At 30.1% G+C, this 21,705-nt stretch overlaps 2 protein-coding genes across 2 annotated transcripts; one reads left to right on the top strand and one right to left on the bottom strand.

Moving 5' to 3' along the window:
- Window positions 1-247: 247 nt before the first annotated feature.
- LOC129893252 (subtilisin-like protease SBT5.3) lies at window positions 248-5,894 on the top strand. The gene is made up of 11 exons (XM_055968762.1): window positions 248-368; window positions 488-600; window positions 705-802; window positions 1,012-1,179; window positions 2,336-2,444; window positions 3,507-4,041; window positions 4,185-4,282; window positions 4,378-4,623; window positions 4,726-4,840; window positions 4,929-5,142; window positions 5,246-5,894. Exons 1-11 carry the CDS (start codon window positions 276-278, stop codon window positions 5,779-5,781), a joined length of 2,325 nt encoding a protein of 774 aa, XP_055824737.1. The 5' UTR covers window positions 248-275; the 3' UTR covers window positions 5,782-5,894.
- A 3,790-nt stretch (window positions 5,895-9,684) lies between these two features.
- On the bottom strand, window positions 9,685-14,732 carry LOC129892009 (cytochrome P450 724B1-like). Its single transcript, XM_055967529.1, has 9 exons — window positions 14,447-14,732; window positions 13,873-14,197; window positions 13,237-13,389; window positions 12,869-13,117; window positions 12,040-12,123; window positions 11,292-11,370; window positions 11,051-11,157; window positions 10,660-10,781; window positions 9,685-9,960 (listed from the first exon to the last, which is right to left on the bottom strand). The coding sequence occupies exons 1-9, from the start codon at window positions 14,674-14,676 to the stop codon at window positions 9,864-9,866; spliced, it is 1,446 nt and encodes a 481-aa protein (XP_055823504.1). The 5' UTR covers window positions 14,677-14,732; the 3' UTR covers window positions 9,685-9,863.
- Window positions 14,733-21,705: the final 6,973 nt, after the last annotated feature.

Raw genomic sequence — 21,705 nt, 5'->3', positions numbered from 1 at the left:
TAGAATGATTAATTTGGGAAGAACATAATTAAAATACATGAAAAGATTGCTTATACATAATTGTATATAGACATAAGCCGTGAAATATTTGAAATTAAGTCATGCAATAAATGGATACATTTCCCACTAATAAAAATAAATAAATAAAAAGAGCAAGATTCGTTATTTATTTATTTTTTATATAAAATAATTCATTGAAAGGTCAACTACAACTCTAATAAGAGTTCTCTTTAAATAGAAAGAGTGTGTTATTGAGAGTGAAAAGACTAAAGAACATGAAGATAACAATGGGAGAAAACTCTGTTTCCTTATGTCTTCTTTCTATTCTTTTTATGTTATTGCTTAGTCCCACATTGGCCATAAAAAAGGTAAAGTATGATTTTTTTTTTTAATTTTTAGCTCTAATTTTTTTATATATTCGAAAACAGTCTCTCTACTTTGAATATCTTCTTCTTGTTGTTAATTTGTGAATGTGATTTGTGTGTAGTCATATGTGGTGTACATGGGTGCACATTTACATGAAAAAGAAGTTTCATCTATTGATTATGATAGAGTAAGAGATTCACATCATGAATTTCTTGGATCATACTTAGGAGGAAGGTAATTAAATAGTACTTAATTATGTGTTACTTTTAATTAAGTCATATTTCATTTTATGTTATGTGAATTCCAAAATCTTACATGTTTGAGAATCTCAACAACAGCAATGAGAAAGCAAAGGAGGCAATTTTCTACTCTTACACCAGACACATCAATGGCTTTTCTGCTATGCTTGAAGATGAAGAAGCAAGAGAAATTTCAAGTAAGTGATTTGGGGTTGTTTTGCTCTTTTGTGTTATGTTGTATTTGCTTTCTGTTTTGGATTTTGATTCTAGTAAAGAAAGTTTATTGGGCTGACTAATTCAGATTCATGCCACATACCACTTGCTAAGTTTTCCGTTCTGAGTTAAACTCGAGAGGTTGAGAGGAAGAAAATTAAAATGTTGTCAATATGACCTTTTTTTTGGGCAGAGCATCCACAGGTAGTATCAGTATTTGAAAACAGAGGAAGAAAATTACACACAACAAGATCATGGAACTTTTTGGGATTAGAGCAAAATGATGGAATTATTCATTCAAGTTCATTATGGAAGAAGGCAAGATTTGGAGAAGATACCATCATTGGCAATCTTGATACTGGTACTTTTTGAAAAAAATAAAAGCTTGCGTTTGGCTAATTAATTTGTGCATCATTTTATCATTATTACAACACTAATTTGTGTTCGAACAAGGTTTTAAAATTTGCCTACACAAAAGTGTACTTGGTACGTTTGTTTATTTAAAAACTTGATCAAACAGACTAGTAATTTCCGTTTTAGTCAACAATAGGCATGTGAAGAAAATGGAGCTTGCAATAAATAGAGCCTTAGATCATTGACTTTGTTTGATGTAAAGATGTGTTGTTTTGTGATCCCATAATTGTGATAAAGACTTTGTTGGAAACTTGTGTGATTTGATTTTGATATAACAATAAACTATATAGTAGTTTAATTAAATATTAATATTTCAAGATCTCATTAATCTCCCAGCCTTGGCCAACCCACTTTCACATATACCAAAATATTTATCTATTTGATAGAAGGTTCTTTTGTCAACAATTTCTGCACCTTTCAGCAGTTGAAAGAGTAAACATAGGAGAAGTAGATTATTTTATTCAGAATTAAAATTGATAGGATTATGGTGTGTTTTTGGGTTGGTGGGGTCAATTAAAGTATAGTATTTTATTTAGAATTGTAATTAGAAGTTAAATTCCTGCATTTATTTGATAAATAATGTTACATAAAAGTTAACTTGAATATTCTTTTTTTCTTCTTCATGTGGTTCAATTATTCATATGGCTTGTGTTGTCCTATCACAGACAAAAACCTACATTATACCGCTCAGGGCGGAGCCACACTTGTCTAAGGAAATTAATTATATTATGTATATAATTAAAAGTTAGTTATGTATATATATATTATATACTGAATTCCTTTGATTTTTTTGTGTTTCAACTTTTTTTGTATTTTTATTTTATTTAGTGAAAATTTTGACTATGCGTGAATGGTGAATGATGTTTGTCACTGAAAGCAAAGAATAAGGTTCTGATGTCCTTGCCTCAAAAGATGGATGTTTTCATCCTTTCTTCTTTGTCTTAATTGGTCAACCTTTTGCAATTTGACAATTCCCATATAACTTTTCCCCTTTTAACAGCTCATTTTCATGCTATTTTTGTATATGAATTTGGACTAAATGTAACAAGTAAGAGTTGATGATTATTCATTTTCTTTGGTAACATTATGACATTGTGGACCAGGTGCCTGGCCTGAAGCAGAAAGCTTTAGTGATGAAGGATATGGACCAATTCCATCAAAGTGGAGAGGAATTTGTCAAAGTGATTCTGATCCCACTTTTCATTGCAATAGGTACTTGGATATCTCTATTATGTCCACTTATTTTAGCACCTTATCTGCACAGCTCAACAAAAAGAATATTTTAGACTTTAGAACATTCAGCTCACTGACATTAAACCATACAATTTTCATTACAATAACATATCGATGTAATTCCACGAGTGGGATCTGAGCAAGGTAGAGCGTACGTAGATCTTACCTCTATCTTGGAAGATAGAGAGACTGTTTTTGATTGACCATCGGTTCAATAAAAAACATATCAAAGCAGATTGGATCTTCCGATTTTTTACATTAATGAGCTAGACTCAATGCTTAGTACTTTAAGGTGATGAAACCAATCCTCCTCGTTCGTTCCTACGTTTTATCTTTCAAAGAAAGTATGACAAAGCATTCTGAAAAGAAAATAAAAGGAAACAATAAATACAACAAAATAGTATGATAATTGAAGTACAAGAGACAGTAGATAGTAACAGAAATTGGAGGACCAGAAACTACAAGAGAAATACTATGACTACTTGTAAGGAAGGAAAAACAAGACAACGCTCTACTACCTACTAATCTCCTATTTAAAGCTGTGTCCTCCACAATCTCCTATCTAAGGCCATGTCAAATTGCAATTGTGTCATTTTCTGTCTAATCACCTCTTTTCAATGTTTTTTCAGCCTACCTGTACTTTTCTTGAAATCATCCATAGCCAAACTCTCACACTTCTACACTAGGGCATACGTGTATATACTCTTCACATGCCTGAGCATCTCAGCCTTATTTCCTGCATCTTGTCCTCCACCGAGGTCACTCCTACCTTGTAAAGGATAGCTTCATTTCTAATCTTCTCTCTCCTATTATGCCCACACATCCACCACACTATCTTCATCTTTTATCTTCTAAACGCATACACTTTGGTTTAATAATTTACAAGTTTTCTGTTCCCCAATCACCAAATCTGCGATAACTTAAAATTGGTTTAACTAGTTAAGAAATCATACTCCAAAGCATCCGTTTAGGATATGAATTCAACATTTTAGTGTTGGAATGAAGATTTTGGTATTGAAGTTATGTCCATTTTCATTAAAGGAAACTAATTGGAGCAAGGTATTTCAACAAAGGATACGCTACTCTAGCGGGGTCTCTAAATTTAACATTCAATACACCGCGAGACACTGATGGCCATGGTTCCCACACGTTGTCCACAGCCGGTGGAAACTTTGTTGAAGGATCAAGTGTTTTCGGGTATGGAAACGGGACAGCAAAGGGTGGATCACCAAAAGCAAGAGTAGCAGCTTACAGAGTTTGCTGGACTCCAATTTCGGGCAATGAGTGTTTTGATTCAGATATCTTGGCTGCATTTGATATGGCAATTCATGATGGCGTGGATGTGCTTTCTGTATCACTAGGAGGAGAAGCAGTAGCCTATGCCAATGACAGCATTGCTATCGGTTCGTTTCATGCTGTTAAGCATGGCATTGTTGTTGTCACTTCTGCTGGCAACTCTGGTCCTGCTGTTGGTACAGTATCAAATGTTGCACCTTGGGTCATAACTGTTGGGGCAAGCACTATGGATCGTCAGTTTCCTAGCTATGTAACACTCGGAAACAACAAGCGTTACAAGGTAATGTTCTGTTATTTTCCTTTGTCGGAAAATTATACTACTGTATTGTATGTGTGTATATATATATATATATATAAATTGTTGAATACCACATGTGACATTCTTGATTGTTGCATTTATTTTACTAAATGAAATGCTGATAGGGAGAAAGCTTATCAGTTGAAGCATTGCCTAAAGGCAAGTTCTTCCCAATCATTAGTGCTGCATCAGCTAAAGCTCCTCATGCTACAACCTACGACGCGTAAGTATAATCATCTTACTCCCTTAGTTCATAACACAAACAAATTTTGAGCTTTTGCTTGGTTAATATTAACTTATTTCAATGTTCTTCTGCAGCCAACTATGCAAAGCTGGTGCATTGGACCCTAAGAAGGTAAAGGGAACTATTTTAGTTTGCCTAAGAGGAGAAAATGCAAGGGTTGACAAGGGGCAACAAGCTGCTTTAGCTGGTGCAGTTGGAATGGTTCTAGCCAACGATTATGCATCAGGCAATGAAATTATTTCTGATCCTCACGTCTTACCTGCTGCGCAAATTAGTTACACTGATGGACTTAATGTCCTCGCTTATGTTAATTCAGAAAGGTATATAACAATTTATGGATGGATTTAACTTATATACACTAACAGTATAAAGACGGTACCTAACTCTGTCGTTTCATTCTCTTGTTAAAATTCCATAAGCAGAGAACCTACAGCGTCCATAACACATCCAACAACACAACTGGGGACCAAGCCAGCACCAGTCATGGCAGCCTTTTCATCGATAGGGCCTAACACTGTTACACCAGAGATTCTTAAGGTTTTACGACAAACTGAACATTGTTTGTCTTGATATTATTAGTATTAATACCATTTATTGAGTCATTTATTTGGTATTATGTTTGCAGCCTGATATCACTGCTCCAGGAGTGAGTATAATCGCTGCCTATACTGGCGCTCAAGGTCCTACAGAACAAGCTTTTGATAAACGTCGTGTTAAATTTAACTCTGTTTCAGGCACTTCTATGTCATGCCCTCATGTGTCTGGTATTGTTGGTCTTTTAAAAACTCTGCACCCAACTTGGAGTCCTTCTGCTATCAAATCTGCAATTATGACGACCGGTAAGAGCAAACAACCTTTTTCAATTACAAATGTGAATCTATTAGCATCATATTCTGGTTCTGGTTCTAGTTCTGATGCCATGTTGTTTTTCTCGTTGTACAGCAAGAACACGAGATAATTCTGTAGAGCCAATGTTGAATGCTAGTCACATCAAGACAAGTCCATTTGCTTATGGAGCAGGGCATGTAAGGCCAAACCGTGCAATGGACCCTGGCTTGGTCTACGACTTGACAATCGATGATTATTTGCGTTTTCTATGTGCACAAGGCTACAACGAAACTCAAATCGAGACATTTACACAAGGCCCTTTCAAATGCCCCGATCCGATTAATTTCATCAACATGAATTTACCAACAATCACAGTGCCTAATCTCAATGATTCTGTTAGTGTTACTAGAACTTTGAAGAATGTAGGATCTCCAGGTACGTATAAAGCGCGTATTCGCAGCCCCATAGGAATTTCTGCTGTTGTTGAGCCAAATAGTCTGGAATTCAAGAAAATTGGCGAGGAAAAATCGTTTAAGCTCACATTGAAGGTTAAAGGATCTAATGCACCAAAAGATTATATATTTGGACAGTTAATTTGGTCTGATAGTAAGCATTATGTTAGAAGTCCAATTGTAGTAAAATGTACCTAGACAGATTTTTTAGATTGTTTTAAAGTAGTTAGTTACTGCTAAGTTAATTCACTGATTTACTTTTTTCTCCTGTTCCACAAAAAAGAGAGAAAAATGAAATGTGTAGTTCTTATTTATTAATGGAAAAAAATCTTTTGTTACCATTCAATGATATTTGAAGATCAACCAATTATTAATTGTGAAATGTCGTTTGAGAAACAACACGTGATGAATACGTAGCTGTTTATTGTCAGCATTGTTTTAAGCATCGGTTTTCACAAGTTATAAATGCGATGTACACATGAAGTTTGATGCAGTTCAAACAACAATATCATATTCAGTACAGTTCCACAAGTGAATTTTGAAAGAGTAGGAAAAACGATGAGTATAGTTCCGCAAGTAAGTTTGGAAATAGTAGGGTGAACGCACTATTTATCCCTACCTTCGTGTGAGGTAGTGAAATTGTTTTCAATAGATCCTCGGCTCAAGAAAATTGCTTTTAAGAACAATTTGAAAGAAATATAAGAGTAAAATATAACACTAGGTACTTCTTCTCAGTAATCAAGCACAGGAAGTTGAAGCATGCTACCACACAATTGAAAAATAATGCAGGTGAGTGGCAAACAGATCCTGAAGTTATTGCTTATTTGTTTGTGGATTATTATGAGGGCATACTAGGAATGAAGACAATACATAGAGTATCAGCAGTAAGGGAAGTGATACAAAGTGGTAGGTTGCTCACAGAGGAGCAATAATGGGATTTGATACACAGTTTTTCTCCAACTGAGGTGAAGAAGGCCATGTTTCAGATTGATAGTAATAAGAGCCCTGGACCAAATGGCTATGGCAGTGGCTTTTATAAAGCAGCTTGGCCTATTGTGGGACAAGATGTCACTACAACAGTGTTAGACTTCTTCCAAAATAGCAAGCTACTAAGACAGATAAATTCCACCAGTATAGCCCTGATTCCAAAGGTGGAAGTACCTGAATTTGCCAGTCAGTTCAGGCCTATATCATGTTGCAATGTCATCTATAAGTGCATCTCAAAATTAATTTGTAGTAGATTGAAGAAAGATATTAGTTGGTTAGTGGCAAAAAACCAATCAGTTTTTGTTCAAGGGAGATCAATGATGCACAACGTATTGATATGTAATGACATAATAAGACACTACAATAGAAAGAATGCATCTCCTAGGTGTCTCATGAAAATAGACCTAAAGAAAGCATATGACATGGTAAGCTGGGAGTTCTTGGAGGAAGTACTTGCTGGTTTTGGCTTTCCGAAAAAATTTATTAAGTGGACTATGGTATGTGTAACAACTACTATGTTCTCTATTAAAGTTAATGGAGAGAACCATGGATATTTTGCAGGGAAAAGAGGCCTCAGGCAAGGAGACCCAGCCTCTCCTTTGCTATTTGTATTAGTGATGGAGTACTTGTCAAGAACATTACACAATATGAGTTTACTCCCTGATTTCAGATACCATCCAATGTGTAAAAAGCTGAAACTTACTCGCTTAATATTTGCTGATGATTTGATGATTTTTTTGCAAAGGAGATGTGGCTTCAGTAGGCAGAGTAATGGAGGATTTAGCACACTTCAGCGCTACCATTGGGCTGGAGGCTAATATGGAGAAATCAAGTATATTCATAGCAGGGGTGGATGAAGACACAAGACAACAAATTCTGGCCAGAACTGGATTCTCAGTTGGACAACTTCCATTAAATACTTAGGACTCCCTCTATCACCAAAGAAATGGAAGAAAATTGATTGTTGTTCTTTGATTGATAAGACTATTCAAAGAATAAAGGTGACATACTCCAAACAATTGTCCTATGCTGGAAGACTCCCAAGTGATAAATGCTCTCTTATTTTCAATACATAGCTTTTGGGGGCAGTGTTCATCCTTCCTCAAAGCATACTAAAGTAGATAAACTATGCAGGGAATTTCTATGGGGCAATACTGGTGAAAAGAAGAAAGTGGCTTTGGTCTCTTAGGACAGCATATGCTATCCTAAAAGGCAAGGAGGGCTGAGCATCAAAGGAAGCTGTAACTGGAATATAGAATCAGTGGGACAACTGTTATGGCAGATTATAGTGAATAAGGAATCATTGTGGGTTAAATGGGTCCATGGAGTCTATAAAAAAGCGGATACAGCCATATGGAGATGGACTGCAGCTGGTATTGGAAGAAGCTCAATGCAATTAAAACACATATGCAGGGATGGTACAATCAAGGTAGATACATACTAACTCAGAATGGGAACTATTCTATTACTAGAAGCTATTTAGCAATAATTGGCCCAAAGACCACAAATGAGAACTGCTAGATTAGTATAGACTTCTATGGCTTTGCCTAAGCATAGATTTAGAATGTGGTTGGCTGTGCAAGGAAGATTATTCACCGAAGAGAGGAAGTTGCGACTGCACATTCCAGTTGACAATACTGATTGTTGTTTATGTGATGAGAAAGAAATGGAGACTACTATGCATTTATTTGAGCAGTGAAAATGGATAAAAACAGTATGGCAAGAGATGAACCAGTGAACAGGACTAGCACTGAAGCACAATGGAATCAAAGAGGTTCTAGACAAAATTGAAGCTAAACACTGGAAGCAATTTCAAAAGGAGACAATCACGGCTATATGTGGAGCTGTCATATATCACACCTGGCGTACTAGAAATTGGAGGAAGTTCAAAGACAAGATTGTACATACAGAAGAGGTAGTAACACAGATAAGGAAGGAGATACTAGAAAGATTACACTTACTTTTTCAAAGAAAGCACAGAAATGTAGAGGATTCATCCAGCATTTACTATGTAATTAGCTTTGGTTTGGTTGGAGGCCTAGATCCTGTTATTAGGAATAGGTGCTCTTTATTTGTAATTGTTCGTTGATGGTTATGGCAATATTTTACAGTTGTTACCAAAAAAAATACTATGATAAAAAATATTGAAAAAAGAAAAACACAAACACTAAAAATAGTAAAAAATAATCAATGTAGAAGAATTTATTCGAGTAGATTCAAAAGAATTATTTTCCTTAACAATGTACTTAGCTTATCATTATGAATATCTAGCGATGGTTCGAAATCACATGGTGTTATTATGTTCCTTAGGGTATGTTTGCTGTAATTTGTCATTTTTTGGTGTTCAGTTTTCAAAAACACTTTCGGTTAAAAGCACACTTCCCTTTCTTCCGGAGTGTTTGAAGAAAAATATTTTTCAAAAAAAGTTGTTTTTTTAATTTTCGCCGCGCTTAATAGTTTGAAAAGTATTTTTCAGATATTTTTCTCAAATTTAAGAAAAAAAAACTTACCTTCATAATGTAAGGAAAATATATTTCAAAACTCTCTTTGAAACTCATTCCGACCCGACTCCCAACCTTGATTTAGGTCTCGACTCCTGACCTCGGCCTTGATTCAACTCCCAACCAGAAATCAAGTCAGGGTCGGATCTCGAGTCGGCATCAAGGTTGAGAGTCAAATTTAGAGTCAAGATAGAGAGTCAGTGTCTCAGATCTGAGTCAAGTCCCGAATCGGATTCAGAGGTTAGGGTTGAGTTTGAAAGTCGATACCCTGGTAGGGGTCGACAATAAGGGTCAAGATTAAGAGTCAAGTCTTGGGTTGAGGTCGGATCCTTATTCCCGAATTTCGTGTCAGGATCGAATCTTAGATCGAGGTTGAGGTTTAGAGGGATTCTCGAGTTGGGGTATAAAGTTGCATTCTGTGTCATAATATTTGCTTAAATTATACCCAAGTACTCCTAGTACAATATATTTTTTTAGTAACCGAACACTAGAAAATAAATATAAAAACCACTTATTTTCTAAGGAAATATAATCTAGAAAAACATTTTCCGTAAAAAAATATTTTTCTTGACATTATTATTGATCTTTAGTATTCAAAATAACATAAACTAGAGAAAATGAAGAAACTGCAGAATAATTATTGTTATTTCTCCTTGGAATTATGTATACATACACAAAAAGAAAAGAAAAAAAGGAAATGTTTTCTTTCTGTACTAGGGAAAACAGATATGTGAAGGAATAGATCTTCATAAGTATATACTAATGACATAGCATTGTAATTTTCTTCATAATTTATTGAGTAGAATTTTGATGAAGTCTGATTGTTAAACCATTTTTGAACTCCACATATGGATAAGCAATGGGTTGTTCTCCTTCTTCTACCTCCCATCTACATAAAATGTATCCATCATTTTAGCACAATAAAAACATATAAATAGAACCAAAATGTATATGTTAGAGATAAATTCACAAATAGCTATTGTCATAAACTTTCTAATTTCACAGTTGAAACTTCAGGCTGTATCACGTGTGAAATTTAAAACTCGACGATAATGACTATTTATTCTTACAATTATTCGACTAGAAAATGGCGTACTTGCCCTAAATAGGGTACGAGGTGATTGTACATAGAGATGACAAAATTAGCTTATGAAACTGCAATCGGCCTAAATATGGATTGAATATTAACCTGCCTATTTATTGGCTTACCCTATTTCAGCCTATCTAGTCCAAATTGATTAATGAAAAATTTGTCAAATACACATTTGCTGAAATTTGATATGTTATATATAATCGTAATAAAAAAAATAAGAATTTTATTAGCTACTAAAAAAATTATAAAAGAACAAATAAAACAATTAAAACTTAATCAAGATAGTGTTTTGACCTGCATATTAGTCCATTTCAACTTAAGAATTTTTGGGCGGGACAATAACCAATCTATTTTGACTAGCCCAAATTCAGTCCAATCTGCCCATTTGTCACCTCTAATTATACATATAAGATGGCATCTATTAATGAAATAAAAAAATCTTTTTAAATTAATCTCACAGACATAATTGAATTAACAGTAGAACGAAGTAATTACCTGTAGTTTTGTACGAGATGGTGGAGGAAGAAGGCTACTTCAACCTTTGCAAGTTCAAATCCAGGACAACACCTTGATCCTCCCCCAAAAGGAGTCAATTTCTTACTTATTTGCTCATCGCTCTAAACATTAAAATTATAATTCAAAATAAGTTAACAAATGATTAAAAAAAATTAACAAATTCTATACAAATAATTATTTATACTAGATCACTCAAATAATATCTAGAATAAAGAAAAAAAATACTATCAAAAACATGTTCTTTGACATCCCAAAGAGGGTAAAACATGCGTACAACATATACTCCTCAAACTTCACAGCTTATTCTTATATTTTTTTTATACTGACAATATATATAACTTAAATTCGAGTGATATATATAAATAATTACCTCCCATCTCCAAGGATTGAACTGTAGGGCATTGGGATGAACTGATGGGTCCAAATGAACTGCACTGAATACTGGTAGGACCTTCCAACCCGCTGGAATCACATAATCTACGATTCACAATTTTCAACATTATTATAAAAATAAATTATGCAAATGGAAAAAGCTCATGCATGCATTATTACCCATGAACATTATTTTAAAAATATATATTTTGGACCATAACAGAGCAACACAGACAGACCTTTAAATTTGACATCTTTAAGCGCCTTTCGGTGCACAAATTTGACAACATTCCCATATCTGAGAGCTTCATTTATTACCTGTATTTAATAATAACAAGAAAATAAATTAGGTTAAAGAAATAAAAAAAATAATGCTATTCACTCTATTTCAAATTATTTATCGTATTTAATATTTATATTATTATTTTTTATAGAAAATCTTCATTTTTAGGCACAAGAATCTGAAAAAGACATTTTTTGTGTTCAAGTGGTAAGAGGGCAAAACATCTAATTTCCTTCTCTATTAGTGTGTCATCATTCCATAGAGTTGTTTACAATATTCAAAAATAATTACTACTGTTAAGAATAAAATAATAATTAATTTTATTTTAAATTTCTAAAATAATAAATAATTTGAAATATTTATTTTTAAAATAACGATAAATAATTTGAGACGGAGATGGAGATGGGGAGGGGGAGTAGTAATAATATTCCCAAAATACTTATCCTGCTTAAAAAAATATTCATCTCAAAAATACGCATTATTTTAAATAAAACATGTTATATTTTTGAAGACGATAAACACCATAATAAAGTAAGTATTTAATAAAAATATTATATTTTAAAACATAAATAAAAATTAAGATACAAAAACTTCTTTTTCTTTAAAAGCACATAAAGAAAATATAACAAAATATAACAGATAATTTGAGACGATAGATGAAGTATAATATTGAGTAATGATTGCAGTCAGCGCATTCTCACAACCTTTTGAGTGAAGTCCATCTTTTGGTAATCTTCCCAATTCAATAACTCCTTTTCCTTCGTGCTTCGTATGTTATCATGCTCTTCCTACATCATTTTATATTAGTAATAAAGTTTTAGAAACTTTTTTTACATACGTCAAAAGTATAATCATTATGATAATTGAAAAAAAAAATACTACTCTATGCAACTCTTTTATAGTACTATTTAATAGTTTTTAATTTATAGAGGATATGTATAAATTCTATTTTTCTCTATACTCTGATTACTCTATTTAATTTGTGTCACTTTCGTTATTTGCGTTATTCGTTATTTGCTTTCTCATATTACTTTGAACTTCTTAGTCTTATCTGACCTCTTTTTATGCTTCTTTTGAGCCGAGGGTCTATCGGAAAACAGCCGTTCTACCTTGGTAGAAGTAAGGTCTGCGTACACTTTACCTTTTCTAGACCCCGCGTTATGAAATTTCACTGGAGTGTTGTTGATGTATGTATAAACTCTAGTAGGTACACAACACTCTATAAATGTTTATTATTTGATATTTCTAAAATATCAAATATTTCTAAATAAAATTCAATTTGTTAAGATCACAACAAGTAATATGAACCTAAAGTATACTAGAACAAAAACACTTTTTTAGCAATAATAAATATGTATATTAACAAAAAATATTTAAATATAATTGTCATTATTAATTAACTTACAAATAAGTTAAAATATAATTGTCACTACTAATTAACTTACAAGTAAGCTATTTTTATTAATTAATTAATATTAAAGAATATTTTTGATATAGTAATAGTACATAATTTAGAGAAAATTATGTAATTACCTTAAGTTGATCGAGAGCAATTTGTGATTGACCAATAAAAAATACGGCCATAGCCATTAGGAGGGAAGTAGTCTCATAACCACCAAGTAGAGAATCAAGAACAAAGCTAACTTTTTCCTCTTCAGATAAGGTATCAACACAAAGAAGTATCTCTAGAAAATCATTCTTTTTACTATCACCATCATCAACATGCTTTCTTCTTCTTTCCTCTATAATTGCTTTGATAGTTGAAGATATTCTACTTCTAGCCTGTAAAGAAAAAAGAAAAATAAAGTTGAATTTCACATGCCCTACTTTTTAATCTTTTTGCAACAAAAGCATATATCTAAAATAAACAATTATATAAGTGTAATTAATAATTAATGAACCTGCACTGCTTTTGCATATGGAGTTCCAGGTATGTAGAGTGGTAGAGAAATTAGCCCCCTCATAAAAGCAAGAAAATCTTGAAGAATTGTTGCACTTTGTGGATCATCTGGAGTTAATCCAAGAACTTGCTTCACTATCACATTGAATGAAAACTGCAATAATCAAACCACACACAAATTTACTAGTGTACCAGAATTTAAGTTTTATACACTGACGGTGTAAAAACTGAAGAACGAGAAATCACATATTTGGCCACTTAGTCAAACAATATACATATGATATACATATACCGACTATTTTAACATGAAAGGATATAATTATAATTATATCATTACTTAATAACTTTTATCAATAACCTAAAAATAATTATAAGTAACATTAGAGGGCGGAGCTAAAATTCTGCTTACATGTTCGGCCAAACATGTAGCTTTGGTCAAGATCATGTGTTTCTTGAGTGATAAATATAAAAAAATTGTACAATACTCAATAATTAAGGTGTTATTTTTAGAATTCAAAATCCGAAAAGTCAAAATTCTAACTCTCAGACAAACACCTTATAATAATAGATTAAATTACACTATTAGTGAATATAATTACTTAATTTTTAGATGGAATTGATATATATATATATATACCTTTCTTGCCTCCTCCCAGAATCTGACTTGTTCTTTATCTTTCCAAGATTGAAGAATCTGAAGTGCTAATCTTTCCACATCATTAATAAACTCAGGTTTAGACTTGATGGTGCTGATTAGTGATAATGAAACATTCCTAAGCCTTTTGTGTGTATCACCAACAGCCACAAGCAATGAAACTTTTCCAAGAATACCATGGATGGGCTTTGGATAATTACACTGAAATAACTTATCTTCATTTTGTAGTATGAAGTAATTAAGGTCCTGGTCACATGATACCACTGTTGGAGAGAAAAATAAATGTGATTTGAACACTTTCCCATACCTGAAAAAAACTAATTAATCAAAATTGTACATAAATAAATAAAATGTACATGCAATAATAACTAATAGCATCACTCAATACTTAATAAGAAGTCTTGGTTAAGACTCTTTTAAGGGTCTTACATGATGTGAATTTGAATAATATATTATTATCGAACACTAGATAAGAAACTAAAAAATAAAATTGTTCCTAAGGAAAATGATAGTTTAATTTAAAGAAACCATAATGATGAAGAAGCATGTTACTTACCTAGAACAATGTTGTTGAAGGAAAGTACCAATAGAATTAGAAGGATGAGGCTTCAAAAAGGAAAGGGTTTCACCAAGTAAAGGCCATCCAAAAGTGCCCTTGGGAATAACATGAAGAGTAGTACCATAATTATTGAAGAACAAAGGCCAAAAATGGTTCAAAGTAATGCCAATTACAAAACTAACAACTAGTGTGATGACAATTATCAAAAGGCTAGCTTCTTCACCCATTGAAGTTTTAATTTTATGAGTGATGAGAAGAAAGAAAAAAGATTTTATGAAGTTGGTAGCAAATTGGTGTTGGGGTTTACTATATATATAGAGAGAGGGGAGATAGGGAAGGGGAGAAAAAGTTGTTTATGGAGGAAAGAAAACAAGCTTTTAATTTATTTTTTTTATGAATATTACTCTCTGCTTTTATTTATGTGAAACAATTAAAATTTTAATATTTAAGCTTTCAAAATTTGATCGTGAATTTAGACATAAAAGCCTTTTATAATTTAAGATTATAAATTTAACATAATTTTCATGTGACATGTTTAATATTATAATATAAAAAAATATTTTAATAAATTTTATATATTTTTAATTTAAAAGCACAAAATTCAACTATTTTCTTTAACAAATTTCTTAGCAAGTCAAAATTAAGCAAATAAATTAATATATTGTAAAACTACATAAACAAAGTAAAATCACAGTTCATAAAAAGACATAAAAAAAATTGTTCAAGAAAAACTCAAATTGACTAAAATTTTTAATTATGTCACATTAATTAGAACTAGGAAATAATAATATTATAATAGTGAGGGTGAAATTAAATTTTGTCAGATGCATAGGAAATGAAATAAAGATAGTCTAGGATCTACTCCTATACAAACAGTAGTTACAGGCTATGGAAGAAGGATACTGTATTAAAGTACACATTTTTGACTACTCCATCTTGTTCCATTTTAACTATTCTATACTTTATCTATAAATATTTATTACCAATTTATAGAATTAGGATATAATTTATTCTTTTATTTTTTTCTCTTAAAATTGTTATTTATGAAAGTAAATAAAATTGTTTTTATATATACTAAAAAAGCCAAGGATAAATTAATAAAAAATACTTTCTTAAAGGCGTGCAAACGGAAAAATACAAAATCTAATGTGGTATTAGGAGAATCGCTATAACTATTTTCTTTTCTTTTTTTACATATATTGAAAAAATAGTAGATCTAAGATATAGTTTATTAAATTATTATTTTTAAAATATGGTGCATATATTTTTTTTATATTAATGGTATAATTTAAATTGATAATTTTAATTTTGAATTCCTAAAATAATAATTATGTTGAAATAAATTTTATGAGCTAACATGATTCTTAATTTGAGACGGAGAGAGTACTTGTGCATTGTGATCGAAACTCATAAATCATGGCTACCAGCCTGCCATAATTTATTCGTTCCAATCACAATGCACAAAGACTCCCTCCTTCTCAAATTAAGATTCATGTCAACTCATAAAATTTATTTTGAAAATAATTAAGAAATTCAACATTAAAATTGTCAATCTCAATTATACCATTAATATAGAAATATATACTTAATATTTTAAAATAATAATTGAATAAATTATATCTAGATTTACTATTTTTTCAATAGAGGTTTATATTTTTATTGCGCACAATTATGTGTGTAACCTTTTTTAGGTTACGATTGTGTCAATATTCATTCTTTATTACCCCCCGCCCCATCTCAAAATATTTGTTGTTTTTGTTAAAAATATTTATTGTTTAAGAAATTTAATATAAAATTAATTTATTTTATTTTATTCCTTGGTTGTAATTGTTTTTAAGATTCTAAATAGCTCAATTATCACACATAACAATTACAACATCAAATCTAGTGTAATTTCACAAGAACAATATGGGAAGAATAACATATACGCATAATTTATCCCTACTTTGAATGGTGAGAAGTCGCTTTCGATTGACTCTCGGCGTAAAGAAAAACATATCAAAATAGTTTGAAGAAATATGACACATAAATAGAGTATATATGTAATGAAGAAAGACTATATTTTCAAATATAAAAAAAAATAAAAAGTTAAATTCCCTTCTTCATTATTTTTTCCATCCCAATTTATATGACACTTTTCAAATTTCGAGATTCAAGTAACTCTTTCTTTGATAGTAAGTTTTTACGATGTTTTTGAGATATCTTGAATTATCGATTTTTATGTTTTACTTAGTTTTCAAATCTGTAAAATTTATTTCAAAATCTTTAAAATCTTCATGCCTAATTCACGATCAAAATTAAATTACTTGACTCTCAAAATCTGAATATTATCATATAAATAGATATAAGCAAAGTAATATTTTTAAAAGAGATATATAAATGAAAACACGATAAATATTTTGAAATAAAAAAACTATAATAAAGTTCTACAGCTTCATTTTGAAGCTCAATTAGACTTACCTAAGCTTCGGGAAATGAAGTGACCAAGCGTCCAACTCATTTTAAATTAGTTAGGAAGAAACCAAGGGAAAATTAATCGTCCAATTTTAGTGTAACAAAGTTACAGTTGAATTTATTTTCATCACAATTACATAAAGTAAATGTAAGGTGAAATATATCTATAATCTTTTAAATTTATTAATAGTAATATATTTCATTTAAATATTTTATGAAATTACATCAGATATTTATTAATAAATATCCTTCCTAAATCATAGATTGTGTGATTACACTGAATATATCATTGTTATAACATATTTCCTTTAAATACTTTAATTACGATTTATTTTAATTGAAAATTTGAACATACCATCAATTATTTCAATTAGATATTTCTGCCTAATTTGTTATTAGAAAAAAAATAAAGATGTTTTCAAACGCACATTCTATAGATAAATTAACTATTTGAAATATGTCATTTTCTTCAATTTTAGCATTATCTCAATAAGTAGTAATCCTATTCCAATTGATGCTAATGTATTTATGTGATTAATTTATTAGCATACACAATGAGCACTTTAAAGCACATGTGAAAGTTTTTTTAAAACTTAAATCAAAAATATCTAATAAATATATTTTATTAGACAAGAAAGAATTGCTCAGATAATAAATACCCTACTCCGCCTTAAATATTGAGATTATGGCCAACATATCCCATTTCCTCCGCGGAGAAAAAATGTTCTCAATATAAATGATAGCTTCACGCTTTTGATCAATTCGACAAAACAGTACCTTGTTAGGAATCTTACTTTTTGCATGGGATAAGATTTCATATCAGATTTTTTTAATTGTGAACATGTCACTTTTACTGGTAAATTCCTTAGATATTCACGTATATTTGAAAATTTGATTGTAATATCGCTTATATTTTTTTTAGAACTATAATATTATTTAATTATTTTTATTTTTCTTAAAATATATTTTTCTCTTCTAATATCATGCCACATTATTTTATTTTATTTTAATAAAAAAAATTAACTATACAATTAAAGCTTATTTAATATCTTTATAAGCAATTTCTTTTAACATTTACCCCATTTTAAATTTTATAAAAAGGAATTAAATTTTGAATTAAAATTAACTAATATCTATTATTTATCTATCAATATTTTTTTTTAAAAAAAAGTGATATTATAAAACTTGAAAAAGATGTCAAATAAATTGGCTAGGGTAGCAAATGTACATTGTCAACTGGCTAAAATAAGGCTAGAACTTGAATAGACATGCCCGTTTGGATGGGCAAAGCCCTTTTTTAATTTTTGGACGTGTTTGTATAATGCTAACTTTAAGCCATAAAGTTCTTAAAGTCAGTCAAAAATGAAAAGTTAGGATTCCTAACTTTTTTTTTCTAAGTGCTTAAAGTCATTTTCTTTGACCATAAAAATTACTTTTATATCCCTTATATTTTAACTAAATTTCAAACTACCCTTTTTATTCTTTTAACCTAAATTTCACATCATTTTTCTTATTTAAGCACTTTTATTCAAACACTCAACTGCTTATTTATAAAAATAACTTTGAAAGTTCTAAAAGCACTTCATACATAAAAGTTACTTTTTTCAAGCTCATCCAAACGGGCTCTGTTGTTGAAATCTGCATTACAAATGGAGAAAAAAAAATCCCATTCGTGTGCAAGAAGGGGACATTGAAGTGTTTGAAAGGTCAAAATTAGTGTCCATTATTAACGTTTGATAATCATGTCGTGTTCATTTTTATCGGGGGCGGATTCATTAATGTTATTTTTTATGCGAAATATATATTCATAGGTAAAATTTATTAAAATTATACTAATAAATAGAAGAAAATATAAATTCAAAAGCCGCAATTTTAAAAAATATAATGAATTCAAAGCTAATTAACATTTAAAATTAAATTCAAAAAATTTAAATTTATCAAATATTTACTTCAAGTTAGGCATGGGATAAGATTTCATATCAAATAATAGACATTTATGGTCGAGCCCTTCTCCAAATACTGTATATAATAAAAATTTTAGTACATCGAACTGCCTTTTTTAGGCATGACTAGACATAGTGTGCCCTATTTACTGGTTATATATAATTACTTGTCCTTTTGTGTTCAAACTTTTTAAAAAGATGCTACATCTTTGTCTTGTAGTCTTGTCAATAAGTCATGAGCTAGTACTCATATTATTTAATCACATTGGTATAACAATCTTGCAAACAAAAATAGGAGGATAATAATACGTCATGTGAAAGTCAAAAATTGTAAACTATGATAAAAAAAACATAAAATCTATTGGGAGACTTTTTAATGAATGCAATATTTCTGGGTAAGAGAAAACTTCTACTTACAAAAATTCAAAATTTTACCCAAATAAAAGAGTAGCCCAAATATAAAAGATTTATATATATATTTTTAAAAAATAATTAATTCTGATAAACTCTTTGTCCTTCCCTCAAGAAAGTTTAAGATCCAACTAAAATAATTATAAAAAATGTCATATTTTATGTTATTAACTTATCTACTTAATAAATATTTTAAAATATATCTACACATAAGTTATTTTAAAATTTGGATTGAAAAATGTCTAATAAATGCACTTTATAATATTTTCATATAATTGATTAAAACAAATCGTAATTTAAATATTAAAATAAAATTAATGAATAAATTTAATTATTGAGGTATTCAAATATGCCTTTGTGAAAGCCACTAGAATTTCGTGTGTATCATGCATGGCAAGACATGTATTATCAAATACTACAATCCATTGAGCCTTTGCGGGTACAAAATTATATTGCTTTTTTACCTAACGCCTTTTTCTTACATTTCTCTTCTTTTTATTTTAGCACTGTCTGGTCTTTATTATTTTACGATCTTGTTTTTTAATTTTATTATTATTTATTTAAATAATGGTATTAAGTATTGTTATTAGTGTTCTCGTCTATATTGCTCGTATATTTTTTCATACGTGATTTCATATACTTTATTTGAATAGAAAATTTATCAAAACAGTCTCCCTACGTTTATAAGATAGAGATAAAGCTGCATACACACCACTTCTTTAGACCTTACCGGTATAAACATAACACGAAAGATGTTAGTTATTGTTTTGATGTGTGATTTTTTATTAGCTTAACAAGATAGTTTTGGCCAATAAGGGTCTTCGAAAGATCAATTTTTATATCTAATTTTGGGATCGGTAAATTGATATTAATTTACCTGCGTTAAGTAGGTGGAAAAGAAACATAGAAAAGGTTAGATCAGATTCACAAGTGCTTGTCATGTTCTAATTTCACCTTCTTCTTCTTTTATGCTTATACGAGGCTTTTAATAACTTCCTGTGAAAAAAATACTACCTCCCTTTCAAAAATAGTACTAGTAATATTTTACCTTTCAAATTAATTTGATTAATTTTTAAAATTAATTTAACATAAATTTCTAAATTAAACTTAGATATTTAAAAATTATATAAAAAAAATATTATCTCACAAACTCTCAAGAAGCGGAACATAAAAACTAATTTGAAACGGACGGGCTATTCTTCATGACCCTTTTAATTGTCAAGTTTTTCTTGTATTCATTTTAACAAAATATTCATGAAAAATGTTGTTTAACTAAATTATTCTTAATTTAATAATATTATATTTTTCATCATATAAGTTTCTCGTAATTTTGTAAACCATAAAATTTAAAATAATGATTTTTAGTAATCATGATAACGTAATTAAACAGGATGGAGGGTACATAAAATAAATTTGAGGAGAAATTTAGGACTTTTCACATGGAAAAAGCCGACAAAATAAATGAAAAGAAAATAACAAGGTCAATATTCTTTAGCGGCACACCTATACGGCTACCATCATAGTTTACTATAATCGAGTACATACATGCCCACTTTATCGAATTAAATTTTGGTACCAACAAATTTATTTTTCCAAATTGAAAGACCAAAGAAAAAAAATCAATTTCGCCCAATGAGGACGCGTAACAGCTCAGTTGGTTGATTATTTAAATTTTAATTTATTAGTAAAAATTTAATTTTACAATTCATAATTCTCTCCTCTATTTTTCCTTTCCCTGTCCCTATGTAATAATAAAAAAACAATCTTCATTTTTGGGCAATTTTTTTTGTTCTCTCAATTAATTTATGGCTCGTATTTTTTTTAATATTTTAAAATTCAAATTATATTTTTTTGAGCCAAAGAATTGTCGAAAATAATCACTCGACTCTATAAAAGTAGAAAATAAAATCTGCATATATTTTATTTTCTTTATATCTTATTTATTGAATTATATACCGTATAATGGATGTGTTGTTGATGCTGTATATCTTTTCTAAACATTTCAATTTATTTCATCCATGTCTATTACAAATAAAATATGAATAAACATAATTTTTTTGATAAATATTATGGACACAAATTTATTTGTCCCTTGATTATTCTCTCATAAGATTTCTCCATGATTCGAGGGCTGTTAGTGACGTATTTTTTGAACTAGGATGATTTGGACTTGATCTCTATGAAAAGATTTTATGGATCTTCTTGAAGTATATTTGATTATTATCAAAAAGTTTTTGATATATTTTGATCTTTTTATAATACCTAAAAATTTATAAAATATCTGAGATATCATTTCAAAAAAATATAATACCCTTTATAGAGTATTGAATAACCTCGAAGAATCTTAATTAAAATTAAACACATGTTATAGAGTTTCAATTGAAATAAAACACAACCCCGCAGAGTTTCATAAAATATAAATGTGTACGATATATATTAGGCATTTGT

Source organism: Solanum dulcamara, chromosome 6 (genome assembly GCF_947179165.1).
Source record: "Solanum dulcamara chromosome 6, daSolDulc1.2, whole genome shotgun sequence".
NCBI lineage: Eukaryota > Viridiplantae > Streptophyta > Magnoliopsida > Solanales > Solanaceae > Solanum > Solanum dulcamara.
The sequence above is the reverse complement of the archived record's forward strand: the minus strand, read 5'-3'. Positions and strand labels throughout refer to the sequence as shown.

Bases quoted from the DNA above. Each gene is read 5' to 3' on its own strand.
- LOC129893252 (XM_055968762.1), top strand. From the start codon at position 276: ATGAAGATAACAATGGGAGAAAACTCTGTTTCCTTATGTCTTCTTTCT. The intron at 369-487 runs GTAAAGTATGAT...ATTTGTGTGTAG, and splicing joins CCACATTGGCCATAAAAAAG to TCATATGTGGTGTACATGGG. The intron at 4,624-4,725 runs GTATATAACAAT...TTCCATAAGCAG, and splicing joins GCTTATGTTAATTCAGAAAG to AGAACCTACAGCGTCCATAA.
- LOC129892009 (XM_055967529.1), bottom strand. From the start codon at position 14,676: ATGGGTGAAGAAGCTAGCCTTTTGATAATTGTCATCACACTAGTTGTT. The intron at 11,371-12,039 runs GTTGTGAGAATG...TATTAAATACAG, and splicing joins AGATGGACTTCACTCAAAAG to GTAATAAATGAAGCTCTCAG. The intron at 10,782-11,050 runs GTAATTATTTAT...TTTAATGTTTAG, and splicing joins TCAATCCTTGGAGATGGGAG to AGCGATGAGCAAATAAGTAA.